Source organism: Dermacentor albipictus, chromosome 8 (genome assembly GCF_038994185.2).
Source record: "Dermacentor albipictus isolate Rhodes 1998 colony chromosome 8, USDA_Dalb.pri_finalv2, whole genome shotgun sequence".
NCBI lineage: Eukaryota > Metazoa > Arthropoda > Arachnida > Ixodida > Ixodidae > Dermacentor > Dermacentor albipictus.
Genome location: NC_091828.1, coordinates 112,376,237 through 112,399,128, shown reverse-complemented (window position 1 = coordinate 112,399,128; position 22,892 = coordinate 112,376,237). Strand labels below are relative to the sequence as shown.

General features: G+C 49.1%; 2 protein-coding genes across 6 annotated transcripts in view; both read right to left on the bottom strand.

Annotated features, from left to right (window-relative positions):
* LOC139049039 (uncharacterized) overlaps positions 1–16,863 on the bottom strand; it is a 47,403-nt gene extending 30,540 nt beyond the window's left edge. For 2 of the 4 annotated variants that reach the window (XM_070524124.1, XM_070524127.1), the window contains exons 1-6: positions 16,709–16,862; positions 13,421–13,524; positions 13,043–13,100; positions 12,288–12,391; positions 8,469–8,486; positions 3,932–3,997 (exon numbers count right to left, since the gene is read on the bottom strand). In XM_070524124.1, the coding sequence (XP_070380225.1) occupies positions 3,932–3,997; positions 8,469–8,486; positions 12,288–12,391; positions 13,043–13,100; positions 13,421–13,427 (253 nt within the window). In that variant the 5' untranslated portion in view covers positions 13,428–13,524; positions 16,709–16,862. Of the gene's footprint in view, positions 1–3,931; positions 3,998–8,468; positions 8,487–12,287; positions 12,392–13,042; positions 13,101–13,420; positions 13,525–16,596 lie in introns of all 4 variants that reach the window. The other 2 variants (XM_070524126.1, XM_070524125.1) reach the window with 2 other exon arrangements.
* Positions 16,864–21,318: 4,455 nt separating this feature from the next.
* Positions 21,319–22,892, bottom strand: part of LOC139049037 (uncharacterized) — a 70,842-nt gene continuing 69,268 nt past the window's right edge. For both annotated transcript variants that reach the window (XM_070524119.1, XM_070524120.1), the window contains one exon: positions 21,319–21,644. In XM_070524119.1, coding sequence (XP_070380220.1) covers positions 21,417–21,644 — 228 coding nt within the window. In that variant the 3' untranslated portion in view covers positions 21,319–21,416. The remainder of the gene's footprint in view (positions 21,645–22,892) is intronic.

Genomic DNA, 22,892 nt, shown 5'->3' with positions numbered 1-22,892 from the left:
GCAGAAATGGTCCCTATTCCCAAACCCGGAAAACCCCAAGATAATATCGCTCATATGCGCCCAATAGCACTAACCTCAACGTTAGCCAAGCTGATGGAGCGTATGCTCACGACACGTATTACATCGTGGCTCGAGCGGTACTCATGGTATCATCCTGGCCAAATCGGGTTCCGTGCTCATCTAGGCGCAGAGGATGGCCTTGCGTACCTATCTTCTATGGTTCTCATCGGAGGCCGCTCCCGAAAAATTCGCACGATTCTGGCAATGGATATTCGTAAAGCATACGACCATGTGAGTCACGAAGCAATTGTCGGAATTCTCCATTGGCTTCGATTCCCTAGCCGTGTCTGCACATTCGTCGAAGCCTTCCTGTGCACTCGCACCTTCTCCATTCGCCTGGCTTGCCAAGCAGTAGGTCAGTTCGTTGCACATCGGGGTGTCCCACAAGGATCTGTGTTCGCACCAGTCCTTTTCAATATTGCTCTCCTTCCACTAGCCTGGAAGCTAGCCACGATACATAACGCACAGTACATAATGTACGCAGACGACATCACTGTCTGGTCAGTTGATCCTGAAATCTGCCACCAAGAACAAGCGCTCCAAGAGGCCCTAAACATGACGCACAACTGGTGTGCTGAGATAGGCCTTGACATTTCCAAGGACAAGACTACGTACATGTGCGTAGCGAACAAGTATGGGCGCCGTCTGCTGGCACTTCGGCCTCTTCAGTTAACTCTGTATCAGCAACCATTACACGAGGCTTCAACTCTCCGTGTACTCGGCCTTGAAATGGATTCCTCCGGATCTGCGGGACCATGGGTCAAGAATGCAAAGCAACAGGCCGCAGAAACGATACAGTTGATACGTCGGATTGCGAAGAAAGCTGGCGGAGCGAGCGCCAACATGGCTCGCCTTCTGGTCCGTTCTGTATTGCAACCACGACTCGTCTACAGAGCCCAGTTTCATCATCTCACGAAGGCACAATGGGCTCGCCTTGAGGCAATTAATAATGAATCTATGCGGGCCATAACGGGACTACCACGTCTCACTCCGTTGCCAACCCTACAGGCTGAGTCCCAACGCAACACTATTGACGAACTCGTACACCAACGTCGATGCGCGCGCGCCCTAAACCCATCATACTTCGGCTCGGCTGCTTCACTGGCCCGGTACATGGGACACGAAATAGACAATCCAGCATCTACGAGACCCGATGTAGCTCCATGGAAAAGGGTACAATTAAGTGACAATAAGCCTCTTGGTCGTCTGTATAGCCCGGTTCCTCGTCAGGCGAATGCCCATGTATCCCGCCTTCATCGCGCCGATGACAATCAAGACGATACGACTCTTGTAGCATACACTGATGCCAGTGTTAATGACACCATGATTCACACAGCTCTCGTGTGTCCATTGATACCAGAGGCAGGCCAAACGTGCTCGTATGTTGCCGATCCTGCACCACCGGCCTACATTGCCGAGCTTGCTGCCATACGAGACGGCTTGGCCGCGTTGCTACCTACTGTTCAAGGTGCTCGATACTCTCAACTCATCATTCGCACAGACTCGACTCAAGCCATCCACGACATACGTAGGGTATCTCGATCCACCCTATTGTCAGATAGCATTCACCGTCTTGCTGCCACTACGAATATCCTCATACGCGTCCAGTGGGTGCCTCGAGCAGCCCTGCCGGGTCTCCTTGAAGCAGATATGGCAACCCACCCACAGATTACAACATACCCACTTCCACATTTTCTTGAAGACGCCTGTGGACGACTGATCCGGGAAAAAGAAAACCTCCGACGTACCACACGAGCTCTCATACCTCCGTGTGGGTCAGACCTCCCTGGCGGGTTAACCCGCCGAGAGGAGGTTACGTTAAGGAGGCTACGTGTCGGGGTCGCACTCACCCCGTCTGTGACCGCTCTCTGGCCACAACAATACCATGGTCCTTACGGCTCATCGTGCCCATTTTGCAACACAGGAATCCAAAATGTGACAGTGACGCACGTATTATGGACGTGCCCAGGGCTTCATCTAAGCCGTCTCCGCCATCTCCGGGCAACAGGCCTTCGGCCTGGCCGCCCACCCGACCTTGAACGTTGGATTCATGGACCCCATCATCGTTCACTCCTAGATTTTTTGCACGAGTCGAATCTGTTCGTGTATTTCTAACATCTTTTGTATTATGCCTAAGGGCATGCTTTCGAATTTAAAGAAAATTACTAGAATACAAAATGAATGGCCAAACTGTTATTATCTCTTGAATTGCACGCTGGAATGCTAGCGTCGATACATGCGAGCGTGACGTCATAGAGTTCAAAGAATGTTCTCGTATTTGGGGCGTTGGAACAGACAAGTTCTCGGAAATTGGAAAGTCTGGTCTTTTTCTGGGTCTTTAACGATGCAAAGAAGTCCATATATACAAATAAAGAAAATAAAACTATAGGCCGCCGGCCACATTTTACGACGTCACAGAGAGTCACTCGACGGGGAATGGCGTCAAATAAATCCGTGACGTCACAGGAATGCGGGTGAAGATGCCACCCGCATTTCGCTTTTGCTTCTTTTCTGCCTGATCAAGTCCTCTCTCACGGTAGAGTTGCTCTTTCATGGCCTCGTTATATTGTACTCTAATAACCCACAATACCAAAAATTATATATCTCAATCTAACTTTCGTTTTGGTCTCCCAGTGAAGAAGACAAGCTGTCTGTGTTGGGGGCGGGGGGGGGGGGGGGGGGAGTGCTGTTACCGCAAAAGCTATGTGAGCTGAATATGAGATACGCTCCAATATCTTTTTTCGTGCAGTTTCGTTCCGGTTTGTCGGAACAAATGTGTATTGTCACTTTCTATAATTGCCATTTCGTGCGATAACTCCCAAGTACTTTGAGCAGCACGGAAAGAAGGCAAGAGCAGAAGCCAATGTTTCGACAAGTGGACTTGCCTTTTTCTAGGCGACATATATGCTCTCCTTGTGATAAGTGTATTCGATTGATATAAAGTGCAACTTTATTTCCTCCCACCATGGTTTGCTTTTATCCGCCAGCACTACGACAAAGCATGTACAAAATTTTTGCAACCAATTTTACTCTTTCGTGTTGGAGGTTTTCATTCGCACAAGAGTACGCAGTACGATTTCAGACCGACAATCGACCATCGCTTGGCTAGCTGTCTAATCTCTTACATTTCGAGCACCACCTGTGCAAGTGTCTTTATTCCTTATTGTACAACAATGTGAACTGCAAAATTACGGCACAGCACTGTACAGGAACTGAACGAAGCATATCGGGGCTCCAGCACCACTTAAACGCATACTAGACAATCTTGTTTGCCCAGAAAAGCAGATCGAAAGCAACAATCAATGAAGAGGAAGCTTCTGCATGATCCCTGACCTGACAACCATTGATACGCGAGCTCATGGGATGCAGTAAAACAATAGCCAGGTGCCTGATGGAAAGAGCAAAAACGAGTGCTGCCTGTACGATAGGAACTTACCTGTTTTCACATTTGTGAAGCAATCGCTTTCCCGCATAGCATGCGCTACACTGTGGCTAGCATTGATGCCAGCAAATCTTCATAGTTTTTCTTGTCTGATCTGGCTTAAAAAAGTTGGGGAACTAGGAATTATAGGTGCATATTTACGATCTTTTTTTCTTTAACTCTCAGTACTTGTAAAAAAAAGCGAATTCTTGCTTTCATCATGTTCCTTGAGGTGCTTCTTTGGAGTTCCGCGTAAGAGTTCTAAAGAAATTATTTGTCCAATTGTTACTCCTATAAATCGATTCAGTACACGAGTGATCAAGCTGTGATATTATGTATCACAGCATACGTTGCGACTACAACGTCTTGAAATAACGTGTTCAGATGTAAAAGCATCGAAAAAGAGCACATTTCCATCAGTAACGACAGAATTAAGCATTTTGTACTCACTTGTTGTAGGGCGAGGGCCGCCACCGCCGCCAGCCTTTATATATACCGCGGTTTCGGTTTCGTCCTCTGGAAAAGAAAGAAACGCCTACACTGTACCAACACAAGCAAAAAAAGAAGCAAGCAAGAGAGTGAGCGAGCGAGCAAACAAACAAACAAACAAACAAACAAACAAACAAACAGACAGACAAACAAACAAACAAACAAACAAGCACAAACTGATTACACCACTGTTTTATGTTTCAATCCCCATCTGGCCACAAATATAAAGTTAGTGTTCCAGCCTTCCGAACGAACAGTGTTTCTATTTATTTTTTACTCCACACAAGTGTCGACTGGAACCACCTTCCTGCTTCCAACGTTCCTATTGCCAGACGCACCTTCAAAGAGCAATCTCTTTTATCACGCTATCGCTGAACCTTTTTTTTTCCCGATACCACACTTCTTAATTTTATCATTACCCGAATCTTTGAAAAATCCTCTGCGGCATGTAGTAAAATTTTCTTCCTGGCCTAGATTACTCTCAGACATTATTTTCGGGACAAATAAAAATAAGTATTTTACTATTAACGAAGCATCGCTGAACAAGTTTAAGCTAAATACTTTAAAACAGGCATTGCAATTTAGGAATTGTAGCCGGCGACTTAGGAAGTCCTATCCGCTTGTAACGGATTCCGACAATAATACCAGTTTTGAGCTATACGTTCCCAACGTTTGCAACGAAATGCAGAGGTGTTCCAGTAATTTGACCTTCAATGCAGAAAAAGGCATTTTGTTAAATAAATAAATATTAAACAAATAAATGAATAAGTAAATGAATGAATGAATTTATGCTCCATAGGTCATCATTTTACTTGATTTGCAAGATGGACCGCTTGAACCAACAATCTGGAACATAGTAAACGGCCCCACTAGTAATTTGGTCGAACTAATCCTTACATATGCCACTAATATCCGTCCTCATGAATGCTGTACTGTTTTGAAAAACCTGTTTGCTTCAATATAAACAAAGACAAAAAAGAAGGCTCTTTAATATACCCCCACCTGTCCCTGGCTACAATTTCGAACTAATGGTTCCGGTTCTTATTCAGTGGATTGCTATTGACCAGTAGAAAACCTCGGAACTTCTTCCGCATATACGGATTTCATAAATTCAAAAATTCTAAAGTGTACAGGTGTTTACTCATTCATTATACTGTCCAATATTTTCCCGTTTGGCAATGCTCAGTCTTACACTGTGACTGAAGTTAGGCCAATGACGCCAAACTGTAGTACAATCTCTTTCCAGCATTCTACGTAACATCTTCGAACACATCGTTTTTTTTTCGCACGTTGGGAGCAATTTAGAATAAAACTCCTTCTTTAACTACTTTCAATATGGTACTAGAAACATTTTTTTCTTGCGAGACTCAACTATTTTTTACTAACGACTTATTCGCAAATACCGATTTTAGTGCCGACACTGAGTGTGTTTTTCTCGACTTTGCTCTAGCTTTCGATACTGTTTCCCGGAACTTGCTTTCTCCAAAGGCGAATGAATTACACCTTGACCAAATTGTTCTTTCTTGAATAAAAGAAAGTCGCAGCTTCGCCCTAACGACGAGGCATCGATTGCGATAACAAAGTAGCAGACATCTGTACGAAGCAAAGATAGTAGCTTTAGCGGCCGTAAAAACGTGGAAACATTCGCTTACTAACCGAATTAGCAAGTATGGTATCAGTGCGCACAAGGAAACATCAATGCATCACACTCTATGAGCGCGGACACTCGATGTCAAAACGCTAGTGTGAACAAGCGCCGCAGCAGCATCGAAGTGACCTTCGTGCTGTCGACCTTCGTGCTGTAGATCTTCGTGCTGTCAATCGCTTCAGTGCAAGAGCGGCGAGAACACATCGCGCACAAACGTACGAGCCGTCTGCAGTTGCATTTCAAGATACGGCGCGCGAGACTGCGCGCGGTCGTGCAAATTCAATAAGTACGCACTTGGTGACGGAGTCGAAGCCACGCCCCCCTCCCTTCCCCGCTGCCTCCCCGCTTTCCTCCATACATACGCGCGCGAGAATCAGCCGCGATCGTCAGTTCCCTCTCCTTGCTCCCGGTCGCTTGAATGCGCAGTTGCTGCCGGAGAACAACGCCCCTCCCCCACTCCCTACCTCCCATCCCCCCGCGACTTTTCACGCGACGGAAGACGGCGCGCTTGCTCTCAGCTTTCTTCCTTTGCGCGGGCCAGATTGAGCCGCGATCACCGGCTTCCCTCGCATGCTTTCACTCGCGCATACAGCACACGACGCGGGGCGACGGTGTTATCACCCTTGGACTTATACGGAACATCACGGCGACGGCGACGACAAAAATGCGCCTGTAGTGTCCATATAATTGCTATCGCAATAAAGCTTTCTGCAATGTCATTAAGAGTGCGTAGTGGCTAACAATTCCTCTTCCACTTGTACACCCGTAGCATCTGGGGTTCCAAAAGGGTCTGCCTTTCGGTCCCTGCTTTATTTTTGTTTTATTAACGACTTACGACACAGTGTTCAGTTTTTCTCTATTATAGTATTTGGAGACGATTGTGTAATCTTCCATAAAATTGCTAGCACTGAAGACCCTCGTAAACTACGAAGTGACCTTGCGAATATATTCCAGGTGCAGTAACTGGCGCATGAATCTCAATATTAACAAATGTAAATACACGCATTTATCTCACCGTCTGTACACCAATACTAACGCACTTCCTTATTTCGACAATGGCATGGCACTGGACTCTGCTGACTCCTACAATTACCTTGGGCTTTATATCGCCAATGACCTTACATAGAACGTAGGCATTGACTACGTGATTAACATTCCAATTGTGCACTAAGGTACCTACGCCCCAGCTATAAAACTGTACCGAGTGAACTTAACCAACCCTCTACAAGACACTTGTTCGCTCTGGAGTATATACTTCGTCAATATGACACTCTTCTCATACTACTCTAATACAACTCTATGAAAGTTTTCAAAATCGTGCATCTCATTACACCAGTTTTACATCTATGAAACATACCGTTAGTCTACCTGAACCCTCATCCCGTCGAAAATGGGCATGATTGTGTCCTTATGATACGACCTCTCATTTCAACCCACCTCTAAGTGAACAACCGATAACACGTCTGTCATAAATATAATCACGTTTTGGTCACAACCTTCAAGTGGGTGTAGTGTGTTGTCGAACAAAGGTTGTGCCAGGGTTCCTCTATTCAGTAAACACGTCTCAATTGGAACCGGCAGCCTCCTTACATTGCCACTATTCCGGATAATGCAAGCTTCAAAACAGCCGTAGACAACACGCTTTTGTTAAAATTTTTGATGCGAAAGCATAAAATGGCACATTGAGCGATAAATGTGGCGTCTGTAGCAGAGAAACGGTACCAAAATTCTCACTGGCTGTGGTCCCACGTCACATGCGCACCTCGACGGAGCAGAGCGGGCGAACAGGAACATCAGCTGGTGCGCTGGCGCGCAAGATGTCACGTGATGGCAGAGGGCATCGCCGCGATGCCACGTCACCATCGCTCTCACTCTCGGAAGCCAGTGTTCTCACCCAATGGGCTAAACAGGTCTGTGCACTCTGATCTATCTATCTATCTATCTATCTATCTATCTATCTATCTATCTATCTATCTATCTATCTATCTATCTATCTATCTATCTATCTATCTATCTATCTATCTATCTATCTATCTATCTATCTATCTATCTATCTATCTATCTATCTATCTATCTATCTATCTATCTATCTATCTATCTATCTATCTATCTATCTATCTATCTATCTATCTATCTATCTATCTATCTATCTATCTATCTATCTATCTATCTATCTATCTATCTATCTATCTATCTATCTATCTATCTATCTATCTATCTATCTATCTATCTATCTATCTATCTATCTATCTATCTATCTATCTATCTATCTATCTATCTATCTATCTATCTATCTATCTATCTATCTATCTATCTATCTATCTATCTATCTATCTGTCTGTCTGTCTGTCTGTCTGTCTGTCTGTCTGTCTGTCTGTCTGTCTGTCTGTCTGTCTGTCTGTCTGTCTGTCTGTCTGTCTGTCTGTCTGTCTGTCTGTCTGTCTGTCTGTCTGTCTGTCTGTCTGTCTGTCTGTCTGTCTGTCTGTCTGTCTGTCTGTCTGTCTGTCTGTCTGTCTGTCTGTCTGTCTGTCTGTCTGTCTGTCTGTCTGTCTGTCTGTCTGTCTGTCTGTCTGTCTGTCTGTCTGTCTGTCTGTCTGTCTGTCTGTCTGTCTGTCTGTCTGTCTGTCTGTCTGTCTGTCTGTCTGTCTGTCTGTCTGTCTGTCTGTCTGTCTGTCTGTCTGTCTGTCTGTCTGTCTGTCTGTCTGTCTGTCTGTCTGTCTGTCTGTCTGTCTGTCTGTCTGTCTGTCTGTCTGTCTGTCTGTCTGTCTGTCTGTCTGTCTGTCTGTCTGTCTGTCTGTCTGTGCGTGCCAGCAGCCAAAGTGGGCATAAGCTCGACGCTAACAAACTTACCGCTTGCCTGTACAGTTGCTGCGTAGAGAAATAAGAAAGGGAGAAAGAGTCTTGGTAAGTGAGTAAATTCATTTCGTAAAAAAACGAAAAGACGAACACCACCACTCTGTGAAGAACAAATAGCAAGAACATAAGCAATATCAAAATTTACAGGTCTGGCGTGCAGCGATTGTAACTTCGAAACAGTGGAGAAGGTAGGCGGTACGAAAGGTGACAGTTTCAAAAAACTCGTCACCAGAAAATCTAATTCTGGTAACAAGCGTGCAACTGTTCAACGACAGAATACGTAAATATTTCGGTTACAACAAGTTTATTTCACATTGTTTTTCATAAAAATACCACTGTTAAACGCAATGTAAAAACGGACGCATAGTCGTACACATTGCCATCTGTATTTGATATTGTCCTTACACCCGAAGGCAACTCGTTTGCAACTTTATGAATTGAAAAAAAAGCCCATTAGCAGCTTTTTTTTTTTGGGGGGGGGGGTGGACTCTATTTTCTGAAGTCAAAAGCACACGACCCTGTGCCCGTAAGTCCTCTACTAGAAGCCTACAGACCAGCTTATATAGAATAAAGACTATCGAAATGTTAGAGAACGTTCTCAATTTACGTCATAGCGGTTTAGCCAGCCATAGCACCGATAGGTTTCGAATTACACGCACATTACTGCCTCCAGATTTCGTCCCCTTGGTGCTTCATGTTTGTAGTATTGTGTATATGACTATATTTGTCGAGATTTGTCTGTAATATTGTCTATATGACTTTTTTTCTACATTTGTCTATGTATTCATCTATATATTTCTCTATTCCATATTCGAATCCTTGCTGCACTTATGGCATAGGTATGTTTTACTATGTAATGAGTGGACAAAATTAGTTATCGTCAAATGTATGGTCGGACGATACTTCTCTGGATTTCGCTTTAACCGTCTATACATATGTCTACATAACTGTACGTCCATATATGGCCTTTACAAATTTGTCCATATTTTATGTCTGCGCATTTTCAGACAGCCTTGCTACGTATATAGTTTACGGAACTGCTACTGCGCAATGCCTAGACATAAGTAGCTTGCAGGTACATATACTTTTGGTTATTATTGACACGTGTACTTATCTTTATCGGGCGACACGTTTTGCCGCCTAGCAGATGTTATCGCACAGCGCGGGACGCGCCTGCATTTATCCGTAGTTTCTGGAAAGTTGTCGATGCTTCTATCCGCTGTCTGTTGTCACCGAACCTTGTGTTATCTGATATCATCGCTTGACGCGAATGATGTAGAACGTTGTAGAAGGCATGCAGATCCCAACGATTAGTCTGGAACATTCGACGACTGCTGTATAAAAGCAGTCGTCGAATCCCGCGCCCCCATTGACCCGCCGCCGCAAGATGACGAGGATGACGACGCCTTCCTTGGAATAATAAGCGCGGAAGACTTCGCCGAACAGCAACGAGGAGACTCGGAACTAAAAGCCCTAGTCTAGTATTTGGAAGGGCACACCGACGTTGTCCCAAGGGCATTTAAGCGTGGATTATCTTCGTCCACGCTTCAAAACAACCTACTCGTGAAGAACTTCTCACCAGTCAGCGCCAACTACCTTCTTGTAGTTCCGTCGGCGCTACGTCCAGAAGTACTGCACGCCCTACATGACGATCCGACCGCTGGGCACCTCGGTTTCTCCCGGACGCTATCGAGGATACAAGAAAGGTATTATTGGCCGCGCCTAACCGCCGATGTCGCCCGTTACGTCAAGACATGCCGCGACTGTCAGCGACGCAAGACACCGCCGAGAAGACCAGCGGGATTACTACAGCCGATCCAGCCTCCTTACCGACCTTTTCAGCAGATCGGGATGGACTTGTTGGGACCATTTCCGACATCAGCTTCCGGAAATAAGTGGATTGTCGTGGCGACGGACTATCTCACCCGCTTCGCTGAAACTAAAGCTCTACCGAAAGGCAGCGCAGCCGAAGTGGCTAAATTTTTCGTCGAGAACATCCTGTTGCGACATGGTGCTCCAGAAGTCCTCATCACCGACAGAGGAACGGCTTTTACAGCAGAGCTCACCCAAGCCATTCTGCAATACAGCCAGACAAGCCACAGGAGGACAACTGCCTACCACCCGCAGACGAATGGTCTCATGGAGCGCCTGAACAAGACCCTCGCCGACATGCTAGCAATGTAGTACGTCGACGTCGAACGCAAGACGTGGGACACCGTCCTGCCGTACGTAACCTTTGCGTACAACACGGCGGTGCAGGAAACAACACAGATCACGCCGTTTAAGCTGGTTTACGGCAGGTACCCGACGACGACGCTTGACGCCATGCTGCCGCACGTAACTGACGAAGAGAATGTTGACGTCGCTAGCTATCTCCAGCGCGCCGAAGAAGCCCGACAACTCGCCCGTCTGCGGATCAAGAGCCAGCAGAGGACCGACAGCCGACACTACAACCTCCGACGACGCTTCGTCGAGTACCAGCCTGGCGACCGTGTTTGGGATGGACCCCGATACGCCGACGAGGACTCAGTGAGAAACTACTCCGACGCTATTTCGGACCCTACAAGGTCATCCGACGTATTGGCGCTCTGGACTATGAGGTCGTGCCAGACGGCATTTCGCATTCACAGCGGCGCCGCGCACGATCTGAGGTGGTCCACGTGGTGCGCCTTAAACCGTTTTACGGACGCTGACGAACTTCGTCATTTGTGTTATTTTCTTTGCTACGAGTGCATTTGTTTATTACTTTTGTTTTGCACCATCGGGTCAATGCTTTTAAGAGGGGGGGTAATGACACGTGTACTTATCTTTATCGGGCGACACGTTTTGCCGCTTAGCAGATGTTATCGCACAGCGCGGGACGCGCCTGCATTTTTCCGAAGTTTCTGGAAAGTTGTCGATGCTTCTATCCGCTGTCTGTTGTCACCGAACCTTGTGTTATCTGATGTCATCGCTTGACGCGAATGATGTAGAACTTCGTAGAAGGCAGGCACATCCCAACGATTAGTCTGGAACATTCGACGACTGCTGTATAAAAGCAGACGCGCTTGACCCGCTGATCAGATTTACGACGATCGCCGACTGTGTTCGCCGCTCTCGTTGTGCTTTAAGTGTAGCGTGTTTTGTGGGCACAGGTTCGCCCAATAAAAGCTAGTTTTTGCCTTTCACAGTATTGCTACTCTGGTCTTTGACGTCACGACCACGTGACAATACGAATGGTCGCAGAAAGCCTATTGCACTTCTTGCGAATGAAAGCGTAAAGGCACAAGTTTACAGGATGCCGGCAGTGGAGGGACTAATTTGCGCATGAAATGTCTACACGTATATTTGTTAGGACACGTCAGAACTAATTATCACGAGCACAGCATGCAGTGGAGTGCTAACGCAGAAGGTAGTAGTGTCTGCATGCGCTGTAACACACGCGAGCGCCTGAACTTCTGCGCCATTTTACTCGTTCGGCAAATTTATGCTCCAAGCTATTTCATTGAACGTGCACTACTGACGTCAGCACGTTAACCACCGTTCCCTGCTGATACGGTGTTCAATTGTTATCCTCGATTCGGCGATAATGTTAACACTGACAGATTCAACTACGTTAACGAGACCGTGCGCTAGTAATGTGTAGCACAATCCTAACTCTGAGGCAGCGTCCATCTCTGCTGCGAAAGTTAAACCGGCTGAGTGGAAGGTGTTATTTTTCAAGCGAGCGGATCCACAGCGCTTCAATGATGACGTAGTTGAAAGTTACTCTTACTACCTGCCTGGCAACTGCATCGGAGAGAATCTTCGAGGTGTCAATACCACTATACTCACACGTGTATCGCATCAGCAGCAGCATGAGCAGTATGATCATGATGATGAAGAGGATCAGGTTGCAGCAGATGACGAACGACACTTTCCGGTTCTCGTCATCTTCCCTGCGCCAGTGCAAAAGTTCATTCATTCATTCATTTATTCACCGACCGACAAGGCAAACGTGAAACGCATGGTACAGAAATAAGACGCTATTTATTAGCATCGTGCGGGAATCGGCAACCACATTGAGCGCATTTCGGGCGTATCTTCTGCGTGATCAGATCCGCCATCTTGTGCGACGGCCACACCGAACTTTCCAAAAGCACGTGCTATGATATGGGCGGTCTTGAATGCGCTTGAATGCCGTAAATTCCGCGTGTGAGGAATGAACACCCACCGCAGCGTGGTTTAATTATAGGCCCGGAAGTGCGTTTCACGGGGACGAGCCGGTGAGGTTCGTACAACGGGCCCCCATGGATGCCGGTCGTCATCTCCGGACGAATCGATGCGTTTACCAGATAATGAAAGGAGGGAGAGAGATCATTGTACGTTATTGTGAAAGGATAATATTGAAAAACGAACACACACACACACACACGCACGCACGCACGCACGCACGCACGCACGCACACACACACACACACACACACACACACACACACACACACACACACACACACACACACACACACACACACACACACACACACACACACACACACACACACACTCTCTCTCTCTCTCTCTCTCTCTCTAGGCAAAAAGATACTCACTCGCGTTCAGACTGCCCGGTACCGACGGTAGCGGTAGAAGCTGATTCCATGCTCATTTCTGCGTAGATTAAGCGAAGTGTTACAAGTTCACAAGGGGCCAGCAGTCAGATTTTACAATCACACTCTACGATATATATGGCTGTTGCAATGAAAACAAAAAACGCACTGGCTACGTTGGCATAGCATAAACGAATAAACACGACGTACGTGCAAAGACGTTCATGTCTGCTGCCAAGCGTTTCGGCTGGTGGGCCAGCCTTCGTCAGTTACGTCAGAGAGCGAGTTTCCCCGTACGTCGTGTTTATTATTTTTTTTGTCATATACGAACGTAGTCAGTGCGTTTTTTGTTTTCAACTAAGATGCTTTGGTGTTCATTACCAGCCATGGCTGCGAAACGTCGAGTTGAAGGCTTCGCCGGTAGGGGGAGTCACGAAGCCGTGGGCTGGCACCGCTGACGGAACCGATGGCAGCACGGCTGCTTTCTGGAACGATTTATTTTGCTCGTGTAGCAGCCCCAGTATATAAGTGAAGACGCGAAATAGGTAACAGGCGCATGCTTAAAGGGACACTAAAGTGAAAAATGATTTCTTCTGCAACAGTAAATTACCGTTCTACAACATCGAAAACGCCACCCTTACAACGTTAAGACGTTTGGTAAGCCAGAAAAAGCGCAAGAACGAAATACGGGTGGCGACGCCTACTTATGTTCCCGCACCTGGGGGGCTGTGACGTCTTGGATTTTGATGGCATCTTCCAGGGCCCACTAATTATATATAGCGGTACAGACTGACTGAATTATGTTCTGAAGGAACCAAATATTACACATGGCAAGTTTAGGGAACTTTTATTCAGCCAACGCGGCCCAAATGCGATAACAGACTTTAGAATCCCTGACGTCACGCTGACGTACCGGCGCTGGGGTTTCGTCGCGAAATTCAAATACTGATAGTTGGACCTTCATTTTATCATGTAATAATCAAACTATTTTTTTTAAATGACTACCTACAGAGTTCTGAAACAACGATTCATTAGTCTAAACTTATTTATTGTTTCGATTTAGTGACCCTTTAATGAAACTGCGTATACCTATTGCAGGTAGCCTATAGTTACGACGGAAATTGCTTCCGTTTCCCAACACGCGCCGAAATTTTATTCATATAGGGAGTTTTAGCGGTCCGCGGGACACCGCGGATACTTCGCTTTTCTGTTCAACCTCAACATCCTAAAACTATTGTATGTCGCGTCATTGACCTCGCTGGAGGCAAAAAAAAAAAATGTAGGGAATTTTGCTTCCTAAAACCAAGATTGATTATGAGGCACGCCAGAATGGGGGACTGCGGATTAATTTTTGACCACCAGACGGGTGTTTTTGAATTCGGTCATCATCTAAATGCGGCTTCCACGCTCGGGATTGGATCCCGCGACCTCGTGCTTAGCAGCGCAACACAAAAGCGACTAAGCAACTAAGGCGGGCATAAAAAAAGGTGGGGGGGGGGGACAAGGAAAAGAAGAAAAATGGCTGTGGCTTAAGCCCAGGATGCGGTTAAGGTTAAGCCCAGGATGCGAAGCATGCAAGCCTTTATTTTAACGCGACAGCGTTAAGGAGCTCGTTTCGCAGAAAAGCCGGTGTCGTCGGCGTCGGCTCAGGCGTGCGGCGCTTGCTCAGGCGCACATTTCGTTGTCGCGCCGAACGCTGCGTTGCTCGACGCTCACCGCGTCCGATGCGGGGCGCGTAGTCGCTGCGCCGTAGCAAAGCCACCTAGAAACAGTCTCTGAAGCACGCCGCAACCTTCGCTTCTCATTCCAACGAGCAGCTCTGTCTCCAGGAGGCATCTCACCTCGTGAGTGTCTAGCAGAGGCAAGCGCAGCTGCTTATATACCGCCGCGACGCCGCGAGCGACGGCGCGTGTTGGAGCCCCGTTTCTCCTCTGTCGTGACGTCACGGTGTCACGTGGTCAGCCTTGAAGGCGACGCCGTGAGCGACGGCGCGAGTTGGAGCCCCGTTTCTCCTCTGTCGTGACGTCACGGTGTCACGTGGTATTGAAGGCGACACCGCCGCGCCTGAGGAGCTGGGTTGAGCTCTAGTAATATGCTTCGCATAAAAAAAAAGTTGAGCGCTACCGTGCTGCACCGAATCCTTTGCGCCAGCGGAAAGCTTGCACGTGACGTCACGAACGCAGCTTCTCCCCGCGCCGGTTCACTAACACGACGCGTAGGATGACGTCAGCGCAAGCAATATATAATACAATCCTTGCAACCACATTGCAACTACAGTTAGCTGCTATTTGACGGAAGCCTGATGTCGACCTGCCACCCGCCGTGGTTGCTCAGTGGCTTTGGTGTTGGGCTGCTGAGCACGAGGTCGCGGGATCGAATCCCGGCCACGGCGGCCGCATTTCCATGGGGGCGAAATGCGAAAACACCCGTGTACTTAGATTTAGGCGCACGTTAAAGAACCCCAGGTGGTCGAAATTTCCGGAGTCCTCCACTACGGCGTGCCTCATAATCAGAAAGTGGTTTTGGCACGTAAAACCCCATAATTTAATTTTCATGTCGACCTGCCGTGAAGCTACTGCTTTGTCTATGTGTAGTGGGGTAGTGCACTGCGCACGAAAAGAACAAAAAAAAACAAACCCTGACATATTGAAAGAGAGTGGTCTCACAGCATTGCTAACAACGTAGTATCTATCAGAGGCAGTATATGAGGGCAACGTGCTAAAGAGCACCCCGTTCGCTTAACACACTCCAGTAATGACTTTCTTAGGCTTGTGGCGCAGCTCGTAAAGAGCGAAAACGAAGGTGGAAAGGGTAATGAAAAGGAACGGAGAGCAAAGTGAGCGCTAACTTCTCACTGATGGCTTATTTCGTGACGCAGAAGGCTACTTATACACTCAGCGAACCATGTGACAGGAAGAGATTACACAAAGCCATGCAACAAAACCGAAAGTAACCATGTGAAAACACATATTCAGACAGCCTGTGGCGGAAGTCTGAGCTACAAGCCTAAAGAAGTCATGACATACCAACTCGCCCAAACTGCCACGCCTTTATGCGAAGCATATTAACGTAGGTTTCGGGCCTTCGCGCGACGCCCGGCGGTGGCCACCATTGACCCTGAAGTGGGGTCACGTGACATGACGTCACGTGATGACGTCACACAGGCCGCAGATGGGGCCTCATATCGCGCCGTCGGTCGCCTCCCGGCGGTGGCCACCATTGACCCTGGCGTGTGACGTCACATATCACGTGATGCAGCGATGGTGGCGCCGCCGCCGCGTCGCGCGCGTGGAGGCCTCCGCCGGGCGACGTCCGACGGCGCGATATGAGGCCCCATCTGCAGCCGGTGTGACGTCATCACGGGACGTCACATCATGTGATCTGTGCCCGCAACCGCGCCAGCGTCTTTGCGCCGGGCGTGTATGCGGTCAAGATGCCTCCAAACGCTAAGGTTAAGCCCAGTGGATGCTTCGCATCCACTGGGCTTAACCTTGATAAGCCTCCAATTTTTTGACACTGCAGTGAGGCGACCGGGAGCATAGCAAGTTCACGCGTACCCGAAGAAAACGATTCCTTCAGAGCCTGCTCGACGGAAACGCGGGCGAAGCTGCCGGCGATAGATCGCGGGGGTTGTCGCGGAAACGGGGGCCGAAGAACGCCTGCGCTAACCTCGGCTGGAGTCCGAGTGGATGCTCTCGTCGAAAAGTCCGGCACGAACTCGGGGCCCGGGTCGTGAGACGTGCAGCAGACAGGCCCTCGTCGAAGCAGGAACGCCAACCGCGAGCTCTCCTGCTGGTCTCGTGACACGAGCCGAACGTCGATGATGATGACGACGACGACGACGAAGGAGAAGAAGAAGTTGATGATGATAATGATGATTCGTAAGCGCGGCATGTACCCACGGAGGTTAGCGATAGACAGATCAGGGGAGGTATGCTGTAGGAGTCCACCTGGTGGACCGTCCATTTCGGCCGCTGCTGATTGGCTGGAGCCGCTCGCCTCCTGCTCGCTCGTACAGCTTCGTCCAATCAGCAGCGGCCGAAATGGACAGTCCACTAGGCGGACTCTTACAGAATAACCCCCGCCCCCCTCCCTAGATCTATGAATGCAAAAAAAAAAATGTGACGTGAAGATCAACAGCGGGAGCTTGACGGTGTCACCTTGCGTCATCGTGAAAGGCCATTTGCAGGCGCTCGGCGAAAATTGAAGGAGTCGGAATCATTGGAGGAAACCAGGGAAAGCGATTGAGTGCGAATTAGCAACAGAGGACGCCTAACAAGTAAACGAAGTTGCCAATTTGTTAGTATTGTTCTTGTTGATATCTTGTTCTTGCTTTTCCTTTCTTTATTTTATTGGAGAAACTAATTTCGAATTCCATGACAGGATTTTTATTTTTCCCATCAACGCACGGCGAGGTTACAGGCAGATGTATAGCTGTATACCATAAAGAGATAGGCATATTAACATGAAGAAACACAAGATGGAGGTGAGGTAAGCAGAACCATATATTGCGATAGATGTAGTAAGACTTAGTTTGATGAAGCAGGCTAGGTGACCATTTGTCACCGTCCTGTTCCAAAAGGGATGGCGATAGGGATGTGTACCAAGAGGAGCACACTCGTAAGCTGCGCTATGGGTGGGCGGATTTATTGTCAGGACCTCCTGGAATTCGGGGGCCGGAAGTAAAATAAAGCTTTGTTCGTGCTTAGGCATGGTTTACGAGTGTATGTATGATAAGTGAGCTTTTGCAGGATACTGTGGTATAGACCCGAGAACAGGCTTGTTGGTATCCCACGACTAGTACACTTGAAACCAGAAGGCAAAAGAGCAGGAGCGAATGAACCAAACACGCCCTTCTTCATGTCCGTGCATTCGTCCTTGTTATGTGTCTTCGAGTTTCAAGTTTGCTCGCAAGTGGTTGTAGTTTGTTCATCAGCCAACGTGAGCGGCATGTGGCGAAATATTTGTGGTTCTTGCTTTTCAATAGGAGGGTAATATTTCTTATTGTCTGACGCTTTCTTTTTATTTTGTTCTGTTATGGTAGTGTTATCTTCTTCAGCCTTTTGTGGAGAAGTTTGGGTTTTTCTGTGGGTGTAGAGTACACAAGGTCTGAGGCCGAGTCAAAACAATGATGCCGGTCGAGCGCACATGTTCGAGTCACTCCGAAGCGACGCCTTCGTGGAGAATTTTAGTAAATAAGACTGTTCACCTTGGGATTACGTGCCTGCTGGCAAGGCAAGGCACCGAGGCCCCCCACAGTGACTCAGTGTGGGGGGCCTCAGGGGGGTGGGCGCACACACACACACACACACACACACACACACACACACACACACACACACACACACACACACACACACACACACACACACACACACACACACACACACACACACACACACACACACACACACACACACACGCGCGCACACACACGCACGCACGCACACGCACACACGCGCACACACGCGCACACACGCGCACACACGCACACACACACACACACACACACACACACAGTGGCTTCAGCAAGGCACGTAGTATCTGCCCTTCGATGGCGCAGCCTCGTCAACGTGCCTTATTCAAGCAGCGATTGATAAGCTGACATAAAAAAAGTTGCAGTTACATCCGAAAGCCAAAGCATCAATTGCTCTAGCAAAGTTGTAGACAGATATAAGAATAAGCATATTAGTTTTACCGGCCGCGTAAACTTGTAAGCATTCACTTACAAACTAAATTAAGAAGCGTGGTGTCGCACGCAAGCAAACATGAACCCACCTCACTCGATGATCACGCCAAATTGCTGTAAAGAAACGCTCGAGTGAGGCAGCACGGCTGCCGGAGCGAGCGAATCGGCCTTCGTGCAGCCCTTCGCTCCAACGCGAACTAAGAGGCGAGAACATAGCGCACACGAAGCTATTGGCCCCCGGTTCGCCTGGACTCTTGTCTCAATCACACATCGTTTTCAAGATATGACCCGCGCGGCCACGCGTAGCCCTAGACCCTTTACCTTCATGCCCCTGCCATCCAATTACTGCGACCGACTCGAGATCCAGCGACTCAACCGTAGGATTTATCCTCCGCCTCACAGAAAGCTCAGCACCGAAGATGCCGTAGCTCTCCGACTTACTCAGACCAACACATTTCCGAATCTACACAGATACAGTAAAATGTTCCCACATACATATCGCGGCATCCGCCCCTGGTGCGGTGACACACACCCTACACTCTTTCACATCTCGTGGGGGTGCGGGGACAAACCTCAACACTTAAATATGCCTAGAACGACATTTGAGCGGTGGGAGGTACAGCTGACCGGCGATACCCTGGCGGGACAAGAAGCTCTCGTCCAGCAAGTACGACGAGCAGCCATGGCCAGTGGAGTCCTAGAATGAGGACACCACCCACTCTACCTCAATTGTTTTTAGAGCGCAGCTCTTTGGCGTCCGTTCCTGGGTTTCGCGTCGTCGTCGGCGTTGTCGTCGGCCTCGTAACCAGCTCCGCCCCCCTTTCATCCACCCAGCGCTAGCAGCGACCGACTGATACCGCTGGATGCCGCTGACGCCGCTAGAGAGTCAAGATAACGTGACTGCATAGAACACCGTCGCCGCCATGCAGAAAGAGGAGGAAAGGGTCCCCCCCCCCTGTTCTTGTGTGGCGGATAGGGTGCTCTTCAGTTGCCGACGCGCCGGTTATTTCACGTAGGCCCCGGCACGTCGACGAATACGTGACCACCTTCCCACGGCTAGACCTGGTTCTTAGCGCTGCGGAAGCGAGGGTATCATATTGTTTGTGTCGGCATCGGCGGCGTTGTCCCTGAAACCAACTCCGCAGCTGGGATTGACTCACTATCGGCGTCAGCGGCATCAGTCAGTCGCTGCTATCTCTTCCCTCCTCCCTTTATCGTGTTGTCCGCTTGCTGCGCGCGCTTCTGCCCCCATCGTTTGCCGCTGGGTGTACACGCCGCCCCCCTCCCCCTCTTCCTGCGAGTCTCCGGTTGTCAAAGCGCTGGCTCGAACTTAATTCCTTTCTTCGCTCCTTCTCCAATGCAACCCCTGTGCGGTGGCAATCAGAGAGCCAGATCGGTGGCGGCGGATCTGTATATGTGCACCGCCCGAGCCGAAATTGCCGCTGCCGTTCGCCACTGCGAAATTATCTGCCAGTTCTTTCTGAGCCATGAGCGAGACGACCGATGGAAGTCCTCCGTCTGCTGCTGCTGCTGCTGCTGCTGCTAAACGAGCTGCCAGAGCAGAGGCCCAGCGCCGTCGCCGTCAGAATCCAGAGATGCGTGCCGCCGAAGCAGAAGCTTACCGTCGCCGCCGTCGAGATGATCCAGGAGTACGCGTCGCCGAAGCAGAGGCTAAGCGCCGCCGCCGAGAAGACCCTGCAGTTCGCGCCGCCGAAGCGGAGGCTCATCGCCGCCGTCGAGAGCAACCAGCAGTAAGCGAGGCTGAAGCAGAAGCTCATCGCCGCCGCCGAGAAGACCCTGCCGTTCGCACCGCCGGAGCGGAGGCTCATCGCCGCCGTCGAGAGCAACCAGCAGTAAGCGAGGCTGAAGCAGAAGCTCATCGCCGCCGCCGAGAAGACCCTGCCGTTCGCACCGCCGGAGCGGAGGCTCATCGCCGCCGTCGAGAGCAACCAGCAGTAAGCGAGGCTGAAGCAGAAGCTCATCGCCGTCGCAGAGAAGACTCTACCGTTCGCGCGGCCGAGGCCGAGGCCAAACGCAAACAAAGGCTCGCAAACAGTCAGGGTGCAACAAATGCTTTCCGGCGACAGTTTACAGACAATCCGTTTGGAAGTTTGTGTTCAGTGTGTGCTTTAATGTTGACATAAAGACAAACAGCAATTTACTAACACTTATGCGGGAGAACATCCCGTTCCTCTCGCTCGTAACGCGTCCCACGGCTGTGACAACCTCGCGAGGCACTTGTATAGATCTCGTCTCTCTCTCTCTCTCTCTCTTCCCCACTTTGCTCCCTTGTTCGCGCTAGGCGGAGCCGCCGTGGTCTACTCACCCTCGCGCGCTTTCCCTCGCACATACATCAAACTGCCCGCGGGTACGATATTATCACCCTTGCACTTTATACCAAACATCACGGTGACGACGACGACGATGGCAGAAAAGCGCCTGCAGTGTCCGCACAATTGCTATGGCAATAACGGAGCCACAGTGTGCACCATGCATGTGAAGTTAGGATGGCAAGCGTTTTTGTGTGCGTGTGCTTGCGTGAGCAGGAGTTCCCGTTTATTGTGGCAACTCACGTGACAAAGAGACAAAATTAAGAAAAAGATAAAGTTTATTTGTGGCAGATGATCTTTGTCCGACGCGTGCACGGTCGCCTCTTTCTTTCTTCTTGTTTCAAGTTTGCTCGGAGCCTCATCCGCTGCCAGGAAACAACTTTGGTACCTTCTGATGATACTCTTCCGGAAAGGCGGTTCCGCCGTATCTCTTGATCATGGCCGCGGAAACGACGTTGAACATCCCGAATTTTTCGAACTTTACCGTATGGTTATCGAACGTGAATCCACCCACCAAACTGTCCTCGCCTAGGTCGTCGAAAACGACGCACCTGTCGTCGGGCCATGCATCCAGTAGCCTTTCGATCTGCAAACGGTGCCATTCGGTGGTCACGAGTCAGTGAAAATGCTTGTGCCAAGTGCGACGCGGTGATCGAGACTTTTAGCTTGTACGCTATTCCGGTAAACGGGAGCGGTTTGGGCGGATTACCGGGGGCGTAAACGTGAGCGGTGAAGCCGCTTGGTGTAGTAGAGCTCAACCAGACAAGCGCATAGCTAAAACTGCACTAACTCACCATTTCCTGCTTAGCCACTCGTGCAAATTTTTGGCAGCGGCGTAATTGTGAACACGATTACGCCACTGTTGAAAATTTACCCCAGCAGGTAAGCAGAATACAATAATTAGCTCGGTGTTTGTGTGGTTGAGCTTTGCGCCACCAGCTGGCGCCACCGATCGGGCCGCTCACCTTGACACCCCCGCTAAACCGGAAAACCGCCCGCGCTTGCCCGAATACCGGGCACGCTAAAAGTCCCTAATATCTCATCTGACGCAACCTCACCACGACGGTCTAAACTAGAACGTCGATATATATTAAAATCGTCGTCAGTGGGCATACATACAGATACTTAGTACAGCATACAAATTGCGCGTTAGAGTTTTGTGTAACGTGCGGCACCGGTAAGTTCTTTAGCGGGAGTAAGTGCTTAATCCCGTATGTACCTTTACTTGCGAGAGTAATCTTACTCTCCGAACGAATGCGCTTGACTCGTACTTCATTGTATGGGAACAATTCATCGAGTATGCAGCTCTTGGAAGTGGAATAGTATTTATTCCCGCAAGAGAGTTGCCAGCACTCTCGCCTAAAAGTGCGGGACCCTGTTCGACAGTGCACTGGATCAAGTGCAGTGAGAGAGCAAGAGCAAACAAAGTCTTTATGAGCGGGAGCAGCCGCTCAACCATATTCGACGTCCTGTGCGAGAGCTTTCATGCTCTATGGTGGAGTAGTCCTGTCTCGTTTTCCATTAGACCAAACGCACTATCTCGCGCGAGAGTAACACAAAGCCACAGTAAAATGCTGGAGAAGCAGTTACTCCAACAAAAGGTGCCGCCTCCACAGTACCATCTAATAATAATAATAATATTTGGGGTTTTACGTGCCAAAACCACTTTCTGATTATGAGGCACGCCGTAGTGGAGGACTCCGGAAATTTAGACCACCTGGGGTTCTTTAACGTGCACCTAAATCTAAGCACACGGGTGTTTTCGCATTTCGCCCCCATCGAAATGCGGCCGCCGTGGCCGGGATTCGATCCCGCGACCTCGTGCTCAGCAGCC